We start from the raw sequence: 15,811 nt of genomic DNA on the forward strand, positions 1-15,811 counted from the left end.
CTTGTAGATATGAATGTGTCACTGTTATCCAGACTAATGCCACAGCATGAGAATCCCCACTGATGTTGTTAAAAACATGACGCAGAAGATATGGCCAAGGACTGTGTGTGCATCATGACTACATGCATCAGCAACATCCATACTTGACTGATTAACTTGAATAGTAAAACCTGTTCTCGTATCTAACTGGGATAACAGAAAAAAGTAAGATGAGTCAAATAAGGTAAGTGGCATTCCAACACGATGATTTTAAGAAATATACAATAGATGCCAGACGATATTCTTCATGTTTAAAGTCTCTTCCTGTCTTGTACACAGTCAAAATATTCAGCTTAAATTGGCTTTTTTTTTTTCATTTTAAGCATCCTTAAAGAGATGCAAGTGCAAAATAAACAAAGATAAAGAGGATAGGATGAATGAATAAGTATAAATAAAGGAGCATCTTAAGATTAAAACAAAAAATCATAATTATCTTTTGAAGAAAACTAAAAGGGATTAATTTATTGCTGCTTTGACTAATTTATTCACTAAGCTATCAATAAACACTCTTATAGCCTACTAAACATTCCACTTTCTCAGATTCTTCAAAATAGCAAAGCTGCAAACACAGATAGAGCAGAACTGACATTTTCCTGTCTATAAGTAGGTTTATAGGACTGGTAAGGATGACTTTGTCGTCTATAAATCGGTGTAAACATTTACAGTTTCTGCTCTAGTTTCCATTACTTTCCAATTTGGCCAAGATTCTTTGCCTTGTATTTATTCATGAACTGTAGGGTGGAGACTAATGGCCCTTGACAACGAAATCCTCCTCTTTGGAAGGCTACTCTGCAGGGCTGCAGTGAGGGCAGTGTTACTCTATACATATCACTAAGGCAACTCTGCTTTGATTCTTCCGCTGACATCTTTTGGGGGGATTGGATATTTAGTAAGAATGAGGAATACGAGGAATCTGTTAACGGAAAAGAAGTTTTATTCAACTTTAGAAGATTACAACCAAAAGAAGGACAAGTAGCTTCTGTATATCTATCTGGTTTACTTTTGAGAAGAGAACATTCACGCACCAATTTCCATACGATTTAGACTAAAAGTTTGCTTTATTTAATTTAATAAGAAAATACCAAATATTTTATGTACTGGAAAACTCGGTCTATGCGAGAGACAGAGAAGTCCCAGACCATCTAGGGAGGAGGATTACAGGAAGGTCTCAGAGCTGAAATTTATCACACACCTTCCAGCCTGCGGGTCCTCCCCAGCCACTGCTGGTGCTTCGAACCTCCATAGAAAATAAGTTAAACGGTAAGATGAGCGCCAACAGTAACACTTCGACTTCTGATTCTACCGATTCGGGAGTAAGTGACTTGGTTGATGCTGGCTACAGGTCTAATTCCAAATTATCAGTTGAGTCACGCTCCCTAAATTGCATGTCCTCCGTGCGTAATTTTGGAAACGCTGGCACACTGATGCACGGTCTAAATTCAAGCGGCGATTGCGCAGTTTTTAAAGACTGCAACTTAACCGACGCTACACTTGCTGCAAAACAGTTTTATGACCGTGATAGCGAATATTTAAAGAATGATAATGTTCCGTGGGAGGATTATGTTAAAGTTCGGAGGACCACATCCGAAAGTGGCGCAAGTTCAAGTCTGTCTTCAACTTCAGCGGCTTGCAAGTTCATCAAAGATGAGAAGGAGCCCTCTGTAATTATGGACACACCCTGTCCAAGCTTCAATCCATCTCCCGAGATATCCGCTCTTGAGACCTGCTGCAACACCGATAGCAAGCAACACCTGGGGCTTGGCGAGGGAGAATCGACAAGCTTCCCTCAAATCATCGCGGTTCCTCGACCGGGGCTGGAGGGCTCTCCAAACTATGCCATGGACCTGAACCAGTCAGAGCAGCTAGTGAACCCGGTAAGGACTGACTCCAGATGTGCTTTGTCCGGGAAGGCTCTCATCAACTTTGATGCCAACGCGCAGTCAGCGGCGCAACAGACGATGTTCAAGATTGAAGCTTCTCGTTGGCAAATGCAAACCTCCCCGTCTGAGCCTCAGTTCTGGTGCCAGTCAACAGGTGTGACCCAGGAACCGTTCACAGCCAGCAACTACGATGGGATCCAGAACCAGACCCTCTCTCAGAGGAATCCATCCCATTTCTCTGGATTTCCCGGGTAATTAGTTTTCTTAGCATAGATCTACTAGTTACAGCAAAATTAAACCAGATTTTTTATTTAAACTGTGTAACACTTTGAACGCAAATTTACCATATGACCGAATCGCAGACTTACACAAAATTAGGATGAAACTTTATTAAAATACACTTCAGATAACTCATTTCTGTTCCTCAGATGAGTCTATTAAACTTAAATTTTGTCTTATTATTTCGACAGTATGCAGCCCCAGAGACAGTGTGTGATCTGTGGTGATGAGGCTTCTGGGTGCCACTATGGAGTCTTAACCTGTGGGAGCTGTAAGGTCTTTTTCAAAAGGGCAGTCGAAGGTGAGCAAATCATTCTAAAATTAAACATTTCTAGATCTGTTTAAGAATTTGTTCTGAGTTTGCTTTTGATTTTGTTCTGATTGTCTTTAGGTCAAATGTTGACCAGTCTGCGTGTTAGTATTAGAATTAAAATAGTTCTAAAACAGAAAATCACGGTAGAGTGTTTTCCCCTTGATTGAAAAATAGGCCTACTACCCAGGAAGGGACTTAAGATTTAGGGACAAACTGTTAAATTACTCCTCCTGCTTTGTTTTTTGACACCCTTCTTGCTACTGGACAGCAGGGTCGAGGCACAAAATTCTGTGCCCCATACATGAACAGTATGTGCTTTAGTTTAAAATCTTACCAAAGAAATGTTCCCTTTCACATACTGCAGCCAACAGTAACTGTGGGATACCTTTACTATTTACTATGGTTGGATGGTATTTGCCTGGATCATCTATATTAATTTGATAATAAAGGTCTAATACTGACCACAACGATGACGTCGATGAAACTTTTCTAAATAAAGCTTTTAGATGAAGTCTTGTTTTTATAAAGATTGCTCCAGGAACACATTGGAAAAAGGTATGATGACATATTTTATATGAAACTGAATAGGCCAATGATTAATCTGCAGCCCACTGGTAGAGTTATTTCTAACACAATTTAACCATATAAAAGAGAAAGAGGAAAAAAAGCAAACAAACCCAAGATTGCACTTTGATTGTCTCACTATGATTTTCAATTTGCAGTTTTTTTCCCTCTCAATTTCTTTGGTTCAATGACCTAGTTTTAAACATCTGAAGATGATAGTGGGTCATTTAGTAACATAACTATCTTTAGAAGGATGTAGCAGGCTAAGTTGTTTAGCAAGTGAAACAAGCCGTGTTCATGAAACTGAGTAACAGATGAGGGACCTGCTGCTCCTCCACACTGGGTTACTGTGTCAAAAACTGCCATGTGTTAGGTGAACTACTTTCATCTGATGTTGTATAGCATGTTCTATGATCTGTGTTATACAATGCAAATGCTGCAAAGATACATACTTCAATCAATTTCATTTCCCTTTACTATTACCTTGAAGTGTTAATTGTTCCTATACTCGTTTATGTCAGCACACATTTATTTTAAAGAGATTGGTTGGCAGTTCTTCCCACTTCCTTACTTTGCCATCTTTCTCTTTAATTGTCCCCTTTGTTCGTACTTTTTTTTTTCTTAATGAGTAGTTTGTCTTATTAACAAACATATTTTGATGTTTTGCAATGGATAAGAGGGTCTGAAGAGCCTCCATGAAGTTCAGATTGTCAAGTGATTTGAGTAGAAAAAAAATGTTATGGAAGTACACAGAGGAATCTAAAAAAAATGCAGACAAAACCAACCCAAGGGCCCTACCCTCAGTGGGGCCCCGCCCGTCCCTCACTCTAATACTCAGTACAGTGTACAGTGTATCCTATTCTGTAGCCCATATTTGGCTGTAATGGCGGTATTTTCCATCAAACATGCAACAAAAAAGTATAAAAAACCTTTTTTTTGTTAATCTGTGGGCATTGTTCCCAACAAATAACTTCAAAGGAGAATATTAGTGCAAACACCCACACATACACACACAAAACGCTCTCTGACCTTCTATGTTAGTGTTATAGGTTATTAGTTACAGTATCACATTGCCCAGTGTACACCATGTTCTTCATGTTGGACTTGTTTTTTTTCTTTTTGTGTGTGTTATCTTCCAATGTGAGATATATTAGAGTCACTATGTCTCACCATGGCCATGTCACTCTGCCCTCACAGCCTTGCCAATATCTAATTTGCCTCTTTAGATCTTTTAGAATGCTGCCTCAGTGTGGACCGGAGTAACCATGCGAATAGTCAAGAACCCTTCAACACTTTTCTCTTCACAATTTTTCTCCCCAGGGCCCTGCAGATTTGGAAATCAAGTGTTGTTAAAATTGTACATTGTCTGTACTCAACAGGCCATCACAGCTATCTCTGCGCTGGGCGAAATGACTGCATTGTGGACAAAATTCGGAGGAAAAATTGCCCCGCGTGTCGCCTCCGAAAGTGCTATCAAGCGGGAATGATGCTTGGAGGTACCATTTGCTTGGAATTTCCTTTCGAACAGAGCAGCAGTAAAGCTTCCATGTGGCAGACATGAAAGTGATTTGTTGTGTAGTACTAAGTAATGCTATTAAATCCTTCTTAACGTCGGAGAAAAGTGCTTGGATCGAAAAGACAGTCGTAAATCAAAATTAAACAGTATGCATCTCCAAGCACAATTATGGAACTATTTTAGAATTTTTTTCTAGCTACGTTACCATTAAAAAATTATGGATTTATTTTGCATGGAAAGAAAAAAGCACTGTGTGACAGATCAGATGTAACCAGGCTGTGTATCTGTGTCCCAGGCAGGAAACTGAAGCGTTTTGGAGCCTTGAAAGCCATGGGTTTGGCCCCGTCCCTGATGTTTCAGTCCCACTTGACCATGTCTGGTGAAAGTCAGGCCTTGACCTCCATGTCTTGCATACCAGGCGTCCATGACATGCAACTCTCCCAACAAATTATTAACATCCTGGAAAACATAGAGCCAGAGACTGTGTACTCTGGCTATGACAACTCCCAGCCAGAGGTTCACCATCTTCTGCTCAACAGTCTCAACAGGCTGTGTGAGAAACAGCTGCTGTGGATCGTTAAGTGGTCCAAATCCCTGCCAGGTAACAGCTCTCTGCATCTCAGGGTCACCACATTTGTTGCCATGGGGATCAACTGGTAGACCTTACTGATGGGCTCAGCCTTAAACACTGACTGAGATTAAAGGCTTTGTGAAGCAGCAAGATTTGGATAAAAGTATTTTCCATTAGACGCTGGAAATGTTAAAATGAAAGACTTTTCCACCAAAACCTAAAAGTAAAAAAAGAAGAAAATGATTACATGTTTCCATTTTCTGTCAAAGGTTTTAGGAACCTTCACATCTCTGACCAGATGACCCTAATACAGTACTCCTGGATGAACCTGATGGTGTTCTCTCTCGGGTGGCGTTCCTTTCAGAACGTCACCAGTGAATATCTATACTTTGCACCTGATCTGATTCTTAGTCAGTAAGTAACCATGAACATTTTGGCAATCCAAGCAAGCTTTTAATTCAAGATTATTTATGATTAAGAGAGTGATACATTCATTCATAAGTCAGGTGCTCGCTAGCTCAGAAACATGAGCGGTATCGTGTTTTTTTCTGTCAGGGAGCAAATGAGGAGATCTCCGATTTATGACCTCTGCTTGGCGATACAGTTTATTCCTCAAGAGTTTGCAAATCTTCAAGTTACCCGTGAAGAATTTCTTTGCATGAAAGCCATAATATTACTCAACACAGGTAAGACCCACTTGTTCCCTTCTGTTCATTTTGTGTTTTTAATGTGATTACAGTGTTGCAAACCCAAATGTGAGGCTTTGATGACCAGTAGCTGTAGAACTCAGGAAACTCGGAAGTGTTGTTCAAGATCAGTGGACCTTGACAAGATCTATGTAGCAACTCATAACAAGTTCTTTTTCTACACTGACCCAAAATCATTGCTTATTTTTTCTTTTAATAGGAGCATGCTTTTGAAGAGTTAATTATTGACTGGCACTTCTGTGTTTGTTAAGCTTTTATAATGGAATAATACTTTTTCTAAATTTGCAAAATGTTTTTAGCTGTATGTGTACGTGTCCTGTCTTTTCTCAGTGCCCCTTGAAGGACTCAAAAGTCAGCCAGCATTTGAGGAAATGAGGCAAAACTACATCCGCGAGCTGTCCAAGGCTATTCACATGAAGGAGAAGGGCTTGGTGGCAAGCTCCCAGCGATTCTACCACCTTACCAAACTGATGGACGCCATGCATGATGTAGGCTCCTTATAAGAGCGGGATACAGCAGCATCAATTTGTTTCAGCTTTTATTGAGTAACCAAACCAATTATAAATGTCTCCCTTTGTTTTGACAGATAGTGAAGAAGGTCAATCTATTCTGTCTGAGTACCTTCATCCAAGCGAATGCCATGAAAGTGGAGTTCCCAGAGATGATGTCAGAGGTCATTGCCTCCCAACTTCCCAAGGTTCTTGCTGGCATGGTGAGGCCCCTGTTATTCCACACAAAGTGATCATGTGTGCACAGACGTCACAACTCTGTGGAAACTGCTTTTGACTGGATTTGTTTCACAACCTATTTTAATGTATTCAGACATCTTAACTTTGCTAAATTCCTCCAATTCTCTTGAAGTAGAAAAGAATGAGCATGTTGCTACTAATTTAGGTAAAGATCTTCTTTAGTTTTTTGGTTTATCAAACATTTCCCATCCTGAAACACGTGTACAGATGTTACTTACCGACAGACACACCATCAGAGATACTGATATTTTTGTACTGAAGTTGCAAAATCATTTTTTTTTTAAAAGATAAAGAAAGAAATTAAACAATCCTAGTGAAGGAGAAACACATTGAAACCTGCCCCTTCAATTAATTTAAGAGTTTCAACTGAGTTTCGGTGCTTCTTTCAGGTGAAACTGGCAAGATGTTTATCTTAAAAAATATTTTACGAGGAAAAAAAAAAGAGAAACAACTCAACACACATCTGCAGCGAGACTGCGAGTTACCTTAAAAGTTTTATTTTCAAAACAGAGCGTAGTTTATAAACTTTAAGCTGCATCCAGATCTCTATCAGTGGCAGATATGGATGACCTATATGTGACAGATTTTAATCAAAATTGTGTAGCTTATGAAAAAACTAGCAAAATGTTGCATTCATGCATTTACACTGAGAAAACAACGCGATCATTGTCCCATAGTGCCACGTTTACAACAGACTGCATTTAAGTCGATTGATTAGGTTATCCAGTCAATGAGGAGGATATAAAAAGTTAAACAGACCTTTGTAGAAAAAAGTTTTTATTGAACTTTTTTCTAAAAAATGAGGGTGCTAGGAGCTACTACTCCGAGAGCTACTGTAAATGATCCCTCAGTAACGAAAGAAAGTAAAGAAATCACTGTTTATCAACCTGTTCATGTAAAGATACAGTAGACGATTCAAAATGTTTAAACTTTCCGTAAAAAAAAGGATATGAAGATAATTTCCTTAACATGCCCCCGCATTTTCAGACTGTAAGGGAGTCCAGCATCACTGTTCAAGGCCACCGCACATTCTTAGAGATGCAAATAGAAAAGAACACCCTGATCTTGGCAAGAGCGAGATGTCAAATACACTCCCAAATGCATTTCGGCCACCGGAGAAAGTTTAACTTTGGAGTTTTTTTTCAGTTTGTAATAAGTGAAGTGCTGTGGATTATTCTTATTCTTATTATTCTTTTCCTTTATTCTGGAACATTATCGCTGAAGTTAACTTTTTAGATCAATTTTGACTCTGTACTATGAAACTGTTGTAACAGAAAGACTAAATTAATTATTAAATGTTATATTTTACACAATTTAATCTGTTACGTGTCTAGTTGTCATTACCAGCACACCAGTGCACCAGTGACTACAGTACATACATGAGCAGACACGAAAGGCTCCGTCTTATGAACAGTTCACTCGTAACATTATAAAAACACATTTTACATGTAGCATATATCTGATGTGACAGTGTGTTGTAATAAACATTTTTGATATGTAAATATTTTTTATGAGCAATTATAGAAAAGCTTACAAGCAAGTATTGTACAGTACAGTACCATGTAGCAGACCAGTGCATGGCGGCTGTGAGCAGGTTCAGTGATGAACAATGATCAGAGTCCATAAACATTAAGGTGCAAACCCATTTCTCCATTATATTCTAATAGATTAGATTACCTTCCTCATCTGAAATCACAGCTTGTTTGATTACGGTTAATAAAAATGTTTATGAGACAATGGATTTCCATTAACTCGATGAAGGCTTTATGTTGATATGAAGGGAATAAAAGAGGTGATAATATTTCTGAGAATAAAATGTCTGAGAAGGGATTTGATTTGAATTTGTTTCATGATTCTGTAGGCTAATAGTGGGACTCAGTGCAGTCAGAGAGTAATATACTTACATTTAATATCACAATTTAGAAAAAGGAGGTATATTTTTTAACTTTTAAACTTCTAGTACTGCAAGGGCAATCACTGCCCTGCTTTATGTCGGCCAAAAACGCATAAAATGCAGCAATGGCAGTTATGACCATTACAGAAACATCACAAGAATTAATAACAATGTAAAATGGTTTTGTTTCCCATGGATACCATGAAAAAGGTGTTAAATTTACCACCGGTTACAGGAAAACAACATAATTCTCTGGGATTAAGCCTGTTTTTCCCTCGTATGTTGCTTGGAGCCAGCCTGGTTCAACAGAGGGGTAGACTAAAGGATAAAAGAGAGAGAGCAGAGTACAAGCTGATTACAATCACAGTGTCTATTGTGCTACATCATTTCCAAAAGCAGGTGAGAAGCATGTTGCAGATTCGGGGTTAGCCTGCTCTTTTAAATCCCTTCCTGATGTGCATTAGATAAAGCTTAAAAGCGACACAAACTAAAGAAAAGCAACAGTGAGATGACATTTTGTTGAAATGCTCTAAAATAAAGGGAAACAGCTTAAAAAAAAAGAGTTCTATCCCAGATACGCTGAATAAGGATGCTGTGGAAAATGGGCCATTAATGTGGAGAGCAGTAAAAGTGGTTTGCCTGCTTGTAAATGGCAGGGAGCATTTGTTGACGTTCGTGCGTTTGGCTGCAGGCTCTGCTGGCAGTGTTAACAGGGAACAGGCACTGGTACCTTCCATCACTAGGTTACAGTGACCTGACTGCACTGCTTATGGGCCAAGTAATCTCTTCCCGGACAAAAGCAAGAGGCAATAAAAAATCTGGAGGCTGTTTTGATTTAAGCTATGTATGTGGGTGTCATGCTTTGGACTAAATTAAATCATATCTCTCCCTAACAGTTGGAATTTACCAAATCCTCGCTGGAAGCTGTCACTACACTTGTGACACATACATAACTAAGTCTGTGTACACAGTCAAATGTCCAATCAGCCTATGCAAGGAGGCGCGTGTTCTGTTTTTAACAGAAAGTGTCATCTGAAGAATAAAATGTAAAAAAAAAAAAAAGAAGCCTTTTCCAGGCTCCTACCATTTGAGAAGTGCGCCCCCTGGGGGAAGCTGAGCTCATGGCTGTGCTCTGCCTCACAGGAATACATGGCCTTGGCATCTCTGTAAAGTAAAACAAAACAAACAAGAAATATCAGGGCACATCTAAAGAGAGAAGAGTGGACTTCATTAGGTCCGACTGTTTTAACAGCACCTTCCAACTGGAGTAGACTGTTGGGAAGAGGCACTTTCAAAAAGCAGTGCCCTGGCTGCCACCCTGAAACAGTAAAAAAAAACAGGTTTGATACACAACATCATGCAGTATGTAGCAATAATACATTAAGTTTAAGTATAGACATGTAGTTACTGATTTAAAATGATATAGTGTCAGTAATAACACTTTGTTATCAAAAGTCTAATACACAGGCTACACAATCAGCCTCAGAGACAAATCCAATTCTGTCTGGTCTTTTTTGAACTACACACGTCTGCCCACTTTGACTTGCCAGCATTTCTTATTGTTTAGGATGAGGAAAATCGCAAAATCACAAAATACGGGAGGTTTCCTTCCTCCGAGCAGACTCAGGTTCAACATGGTGCCGAACTACAGTTAAACTACAGGACACGGCTGCACTTGACCCTGCGTACAGCAACCTCAAGGGCACATCTGAGCCTTGGGCAAGCAAGATGGGCTCCATACAGGGAAACTGCTTGAGAGACTGTGTGACTGGCTATTCAGACATGACAAGTCAAACAATCTATTTGTCCCTGGAGAAAAAGTGCAGACTGCTGCTGGGTCACATCAACCTGAGAGCCGGCAGAGCGTAATTAAAGCCAGCTCCCCCACCAGTGGAGAAAAGACATAAATCTCCCAACACATACTCCTCTGATTCTAGAAACCTCTCGATGCTCATAAACCAGACGGTGGAGGAGGCTGACTAATCAGAGGGGAGATACAGAGAAAGGGAGGAAGGAAGAAATGAAAAGAAATGTTCCTAAGCTGTTGTGCTCCACTTTTTGAGCTGTAATAAATTCATGGGTCCACATTATGATGCATACTGTCCCTACGGATACATTATATACAAAAACGTGGTTCTTTATTCCATTAACAATTAAAAAAGCATATCAACTGTTAAATATCTGGTTATTTATCAAGTTTGTCAATGGCACCAAATGATATAAAAATACGCCCAACAAAGCACAATGTCTTGAAACCACCTACTATCTTAAATCACGTACTGACTCATATGAACAGCCTAAAACTCTTAGATAATACTATCTTGTAAAACACGAAGCTGGTTAACTACGATGAATCAATTTACAGAACAGTAGACCACTTTGTTCCAGTTGGCTTATCATGTGAGCACATGGTTTGCAATGAAGTGATATGGTAATAAATCAAACATCGAGAGGATAAGATTCCATGGCAGACACTACATTTTGTATCTGCGTTGGTATTAATGGCAGTAATGCAAAGCAGAAGAAAAAGCAGCTTTTTAAAACTCATTACACTGAGCCGGGCCTTTGGTAGCCGTTGCTGACTGAGGTGTCCATCCTGCGGCGGATCACTTGTTTCGGTGGAAGTTCGGGGTGCACAGCAGGATTAAGACTCTCTTTGGACTCCAGTGTTGATAAACTTTGAACAGATCCAGTGCAGCTCCTGCGGCCTTGAGGGGGACATACACAAAATAATTTTAACTTGAGTCTTCTTGTAAATGACACAAAGACTCAAAAGTCCGATACTGAAACAGCTGACACCAAAAGAAAATAATAACTCAGGAACTGAGATAGGAATATAATCTTTTCATTCTGCCGTTTGAATTATGTCAACGGGGAACTGTCGGGCTTTGAAAGCCCTGAGATATGTCATCATAACAATACAACTTCCCACATTCTATCACAGCGAGGGAATCAATATCAACTTGCACTGCTTGGCAGTTGTCCTACCATCGGATAGATGCAGGGATTTCAGGGAGGGAGAAGTGGAGCGGTTCATCGGTGTTGGCTTGAGGCCGGTGTAGCTGTGGGGGGCTTTTTTGGGTGCAGGAGAAAGTCTCGGTGTTGTGCTGACTGAAGATAGGCTCAGAGCGTCCTCTGACTCTCCATCTGTCCGCCCTGCGTCCTCCCTGGAGCTGGACTCCGGACTGCTGACACACGCTGTGCTCCTGGGGCTGTTTGAGAGCTGGAGTGGCGTCTGGCGGAGGTCCGTGAGGGACATGCCCCCCTGTCCAGAAGAAGCTGCTTTGGAGGAGGTATTTTGTTCAGAGGAGTGGGATGACAGGGACTCCATGCTGCCCATAGGGGTGCTGCTTGGACTGCTGCTGAAAGTGTCACCTATGCAGGGACCAGAAAAGAGGCATGCAAGGCCCTCATTAAAATCTGCAGAGTTTGTAAATGATTGTGGTAGTATTATTCATTTTTCTGTTGAAAAACTATTGAAAAATCAACAACTTTGATATGAAGCTTATATAAACTGGCGAGATGTTGTGAGCAGACTTCTGAGAGATATTAAAAGGCCACTCGTGGGTTTTGGCACATTTTGGTGTGATGTGAGGCAGCAATCACTGCTTTGATACTCACTTTCTGCATCTGCCAGGCACAGCGTTGGGGTGTAAATGCTGCGGGGTTTACGGGGCCCTTTGGTCAGACAGATGGCTCTGCTCCTGCGGGAGCCGGGCCGGCTCTGTGGTTGCGGCAGTGGCACATTGGGATCTGGAGGCTGGTGGAAGATCTGTCGGACCAGAGAGGAGCACCATTACGCAATCTATGCATCTCTGACATTTTTTAGAAACATTAAGGGGCTTGCAGTAAATGAGACAAATAACACCCGTACAATGAAACGCAGGCATTTTTTTAAGCCATCACCAATGCTGCACATTGCTCCTCAAACACATAGCTCTAGCTGACTTTGGCCTGAATGTACAAACACCAGTCATATCATCACGAAAATTTGCTCAGTTGATCTATAAACAGTATCTCAAGAGCAACTTGATGTGCAGTGTCTTGCCCACGTACAGAATGTACTCTGCCATGTGAGATAATGTTCAGTTTTCTCTCTTAAAGGATATTGCCTGTAATTCTCTACTCAGCATTTTTCAACTAGTCCAGGAGGATGGGTGCTCTCCATGAGCCTGGTTCTGCAAGAGGTTTCTTCCTGTTTTGTTTTTTTTCTTGTTTTTTCTTGTCCCTGCTCAAAAGAAACTGTTGAATTTCTCTTTATGCAAAGTCTATATGATACAAGATATACACATATAAATGGTGTTTCCTCACTGCAACTCGCTGGCAGTAAGATAGCGCTTCAGTTACCTTCCTTCCAGTATGTGTGGCGTGTATATGTGTGTGTGTATGTGGCCTCACTGCTTTGTTTTATTTGCTTTTATCTTGAAAAGCACTTTGTGCTACATTTTTTTATTTGTATGAAAAGTGCTACATAGATAAAGTCTGATTGATTGATTGATATTTATGTACAGGGTGTGAATACATCTGCATTTGAAGTCAAAAGATGTTTCACCTTGTTGAAGTTCTCAATGAGTATTTCCATCACAATGTTCTGGAACTTGATGTTCATCATGGCGGCCACAGTTTCCTCCTGTGACCGCATCAGAGTGGGACCAAAGATCACGCCCAGGTTTGACACCGTCATCAGGTTGGACTGGTTTTGTGCAGAAACTCTACATGTATAAAAGACACGGGTTAAATGAGTGCCAGATCTCTGCTGATACTCCCTTTATGCAAACTCTTAATGACATGTTGTCTGTAGTGGCCATGTGTCCATAAAAAACAAATTAAACTTAAACCAAACAAAATCAAAAGGCCACTGAAGCACCATGGGGGATGTGGTTTAACGCAGGTAAAAGAAGATGAATGTCCAAAAATGAATTCTTGCGTTTTCTGATTATTTATTTCCAAACAATAAAACAAACAAAAGAACAAAGAAAACCACGCCTGCTGCTCTCTCCTTTTCCCTGGTAAAAAAACATTGGCCCACCCAGGTGCATGCTGGTACTCCAGGTGCCCAGTGTGATCCAATTAGCAAAATATTCTAAACAAATAACTAACAAAGAATATTAGCAAAAAATCTAATCTAAATAAAGCACTGAAATTAATCAAATAAAGTTACTCATAATTAGCAAATTAAATTTACAGCTAGAACCAAAAAACAAAAAATAACTACAAATAGCTCCTACAGTGACATTTTATTATTGTTTTTGCAGGCCACCAGAAACTGAGAGCTTTATTGACACCAACAAAAATGCACCTTTGTGCCCCAAAATGGTGAAGAAAGTTAAATTTGTTCAATCACTTTTCATATTTTCTGTCTTCATAATTTAACTGATTTGTTACAAAAACACGTACATGACAAGGTGTTTTATTAGTAGCTCCAGCATTTCCCTGTTCTTCTCAGGCAGTTTATGAACCAAAGCGTGGACAGCACACACCCTGTAGTTCTGGTCATCAGATTCTGAAGAAAAGAGAATGAATGTATAATAAGAGAGGCCAATAATTATTCCCATGACTTCAACAAGAGTGAATTAATATTCCAGTGTAATTATAGTTCTTTAGTGTTGTGAAAAAAAGTCTTTATGCTGTTCCAAAATCAGTTCTTCATATTCACATTCAGCTCGAGAAGCTATCCAGACCTTCAGAGAGATGCAAATGAGCACAGATGAAACCAATTAACTTTTCTATTTGATATGGCGTGAAATAGATAGGATGAGCACAGCATGGAACCATTTTCTGAGATAGAAACTGTTTAATTGATTTCATTTGATTTTTCCTAGAATCAGGACCTGGATGTAGCACTTACAATCATGTTCTTAGATACAATTAATAATATGTTACATCGAATTTTCACTTCAACTCATCTGTGTTATCTGTGGGCATAAATACAATTGACCCACAGGCTCCCTAAATGTAATCAGTTTTCAACAGTGGGTGTATTTCATTGAATAAATGACACAAGTAATGATAAAAAGCAAAAGAACAGAAGCAAAAACATCCCTAATAAGGATCTTTTCTCTTCACTTACTGACAGCCATGATGAAATCTTTGTGGAGCTTGAAGGTCATGAGAGGCTCAGAGAGACACCTGATGGAGAAAAGAGCTGTTGTAATTTACCCTTATTAAATGACATGGGTCCTCTGAATGCAGCCACCTTCTTTTTGAGTCAATGGTGGCACTGAGTGCGTAATTAACAGCAGGGAGGTTTCAGAGAGGCGATGATGACTCCTGACAGTTAAGGACACACAGTTGGTGGGGCGAGCTGACCTGAGGTAATTCTTCAAACCACTGGTGATGGTTTTATTGTCCCACATCTCTGGATCCAGGTCCATATCCACAGGTGCCTTGGATGCTACAGGAAACACATTTTATTTTTACATCAACACAGCGTTTAACCTGATGCAAGCAGACAGGCAGTGTAACGAAAAATTTAAAGGGCCTGTCTTCTTGTGTTAAGAGACACGAGAGGAGAATTGTCTAATTCAAGTGCATGTCTGCTATCTCATGGAGATGGAGCTCCAGCTGAAGAGTGATTCTGGTAATTCACTCTGACATTTCCTGTTCACACGTATGAAATATATGCAAACAGCATTACCTTAGCTAATTTAATAAGGTAATGACAAAGTAACATTAGGCCAGATGGCTGTTTCACGGTCACACCACAGAGAGGAGCTCTTTCTTCACTCTGAAGGGACACATCACATTTTCACTAGATTCACAAAGATGGAAAACTGGGTCGCTCATACAGTAGAGCTTCGACAGCCATGGAGAGAGAAAATAAGATGATGTTTGTTTTGTTACACGTTACATTACATATGAGAGGTTCCATCATGATCCTTTAAATTTCAGCTACTTACAAAAGACTGTGCTCATCAGCTTCTGTACTTTGGAGTTGACCCCTCCAATTCTGTACAGTCCCATCGTATTTATGCCTATGTGGAAAGGAAAAAACGATCAATCAATACCTTAGAGCAAAGCACAGGCATTTTTAGGATTGCATTGTGTTGTCATGACCATCAATGAATGAAGTCATGTGACACATGAAAGCTGAGAGATTTGAATGGCTCACCTCTCATCTCGACCAGGTCAATGCATTTCCTTATGAAGTTAAAACCTGCCTCATTAAGATACGCTGTAATACAACACAAGAACAGGATTGACATGTCAGTCAGCGGCTGGGTTAACTACGTATCATGTATGAATAATCAGCCTTCCCTTATGTCTGTGCTTAAACTAATGAGATTATTAAGATGCAGC

General features: G+C 39.9%; 2 protein-coding genes across 6 annotated transcripts in view; one reads left to right on the forward strand and one right to left on the reverse strand.

Moving 5' to 3' along the window:
* Positions 1-864: 864 nt before the first annotated feature.
* On the forward strand, positions 865-8,311 carry pgr (progesterone receptor). The gene is made up of 8 exons (XM_075472900.1): positions 865-2,170; positions 2,390-2,499; positions 4,455-4,571; positions 4,887-5,192; positions 5,432-5,576; positions 5,718-5,848; positions 6,200-6,357; positions 6,456-8,311. The coding sequence occupies exons 1-8, from the start codon at positions 1,305-1,307 to the stop codon at positions 6,609-6,611; spliced, it is 1,989 nt and encodes a 662-aa protein (XP_075329015.1). The 5' UTR covers positions 865-1,304; the 3' UTR covers positions 6,612-8,311.
* Positions 7,100-15,811, reverse strand: part of arhgap42b (Rho GTPase activating protein 42b) — a 72,068-nt gene continuing 63,356 nt past the window's right edge. For 3 of the 5 annotated variants that reach the window (XM_075472897.1, XM_075472895.1, XM_075472899.1), the window contains 12 exons: positions 15,624-15,686; positions 15,412-15,486; positions 14,822-14,906; positions 14,583-14,641; positions 13,910-14,015; positions 13,065-13,224; positions 12,132-12,284; positions 11,501-11,897; positions 11,064-11,220; positions 9,768-9,830; positions 9,597-9,676; positions 7,100-8,830 (listed from right to left, as the gene is read on the reverse strand). In XM_075472897.1, the coding sequence (XP_075329012.1) occupies positions 8,742-8,830; positions 9,597-9,676; positions 9,768-9,830; positions 11,064-11,220; positions 11,501-11,897; positions 12,132-12,284; positions 13,065-13,224; positions 13,910-14,015; positions 14,583-14,641; positions 14,822-14,906; positions 15,412-15,486; positions 15,624-15,686 (1,487 nt within the window). In that variant the 3' untranslated portion in view covers positions 7,100-8,741. The remainder of the gene's footprint in view (positions 8,831-9,596; positions 9,677-9,767; positions 9,831-11,063; positions 11,221-11,500; positions 11,898-12,131; positions 12,285-13,064; positions 13,225-13,909; positions 14,016-14,582; positions 14,642-14,821; positions 14,907-15,411; positions 15,487-15,623; positions 15,687-15,811) is intronic. The other 2 variants (XM_075472898.1, XM_075472896.1) reach the window with 1 other exon arrangement.

The sequence above is a fragment of the Odontesthes bonariensis genome, chromosome 9, assembly GCF_027942865.1.
Source record: "Odontesthes bonariensis isolate fOdoBon6 chromosome 9, fOdoBon6.hap1, whole genome shotgun sequence".
NCBI classification, from domain to species: Eukaryota; Metazoa; Chordata; class Actinopteri; order Atheriniformes; family Atherinopsidae; genus Odontesthes; species Odontesthes bonariensis.

Bases quoted from the DNA above. Each gene is read 5' to 3' on its own strand.
- pgr (XM_075472900.1), top strand. From the start codon at position 1,305: ATGAGCGCCAACAGTAACACTTCGACTTCTGATTCTACCGATTCGGGA. The intron at 4,572-4,886 runs GTACCATTTGCT...TCTGTGTCCCAG, and splicing joins AGCGGGAATGATGCTTGGAG to GCAGGAAACTGAAGCGTTTT. The intron at 5,193-5,431 runs GTAACAGCTCTC...TTTCTGTCAAAG, and splicing joins GTGGTCCAAATCCCTGCCAG to GTTTTAGGAACCTTCACATC.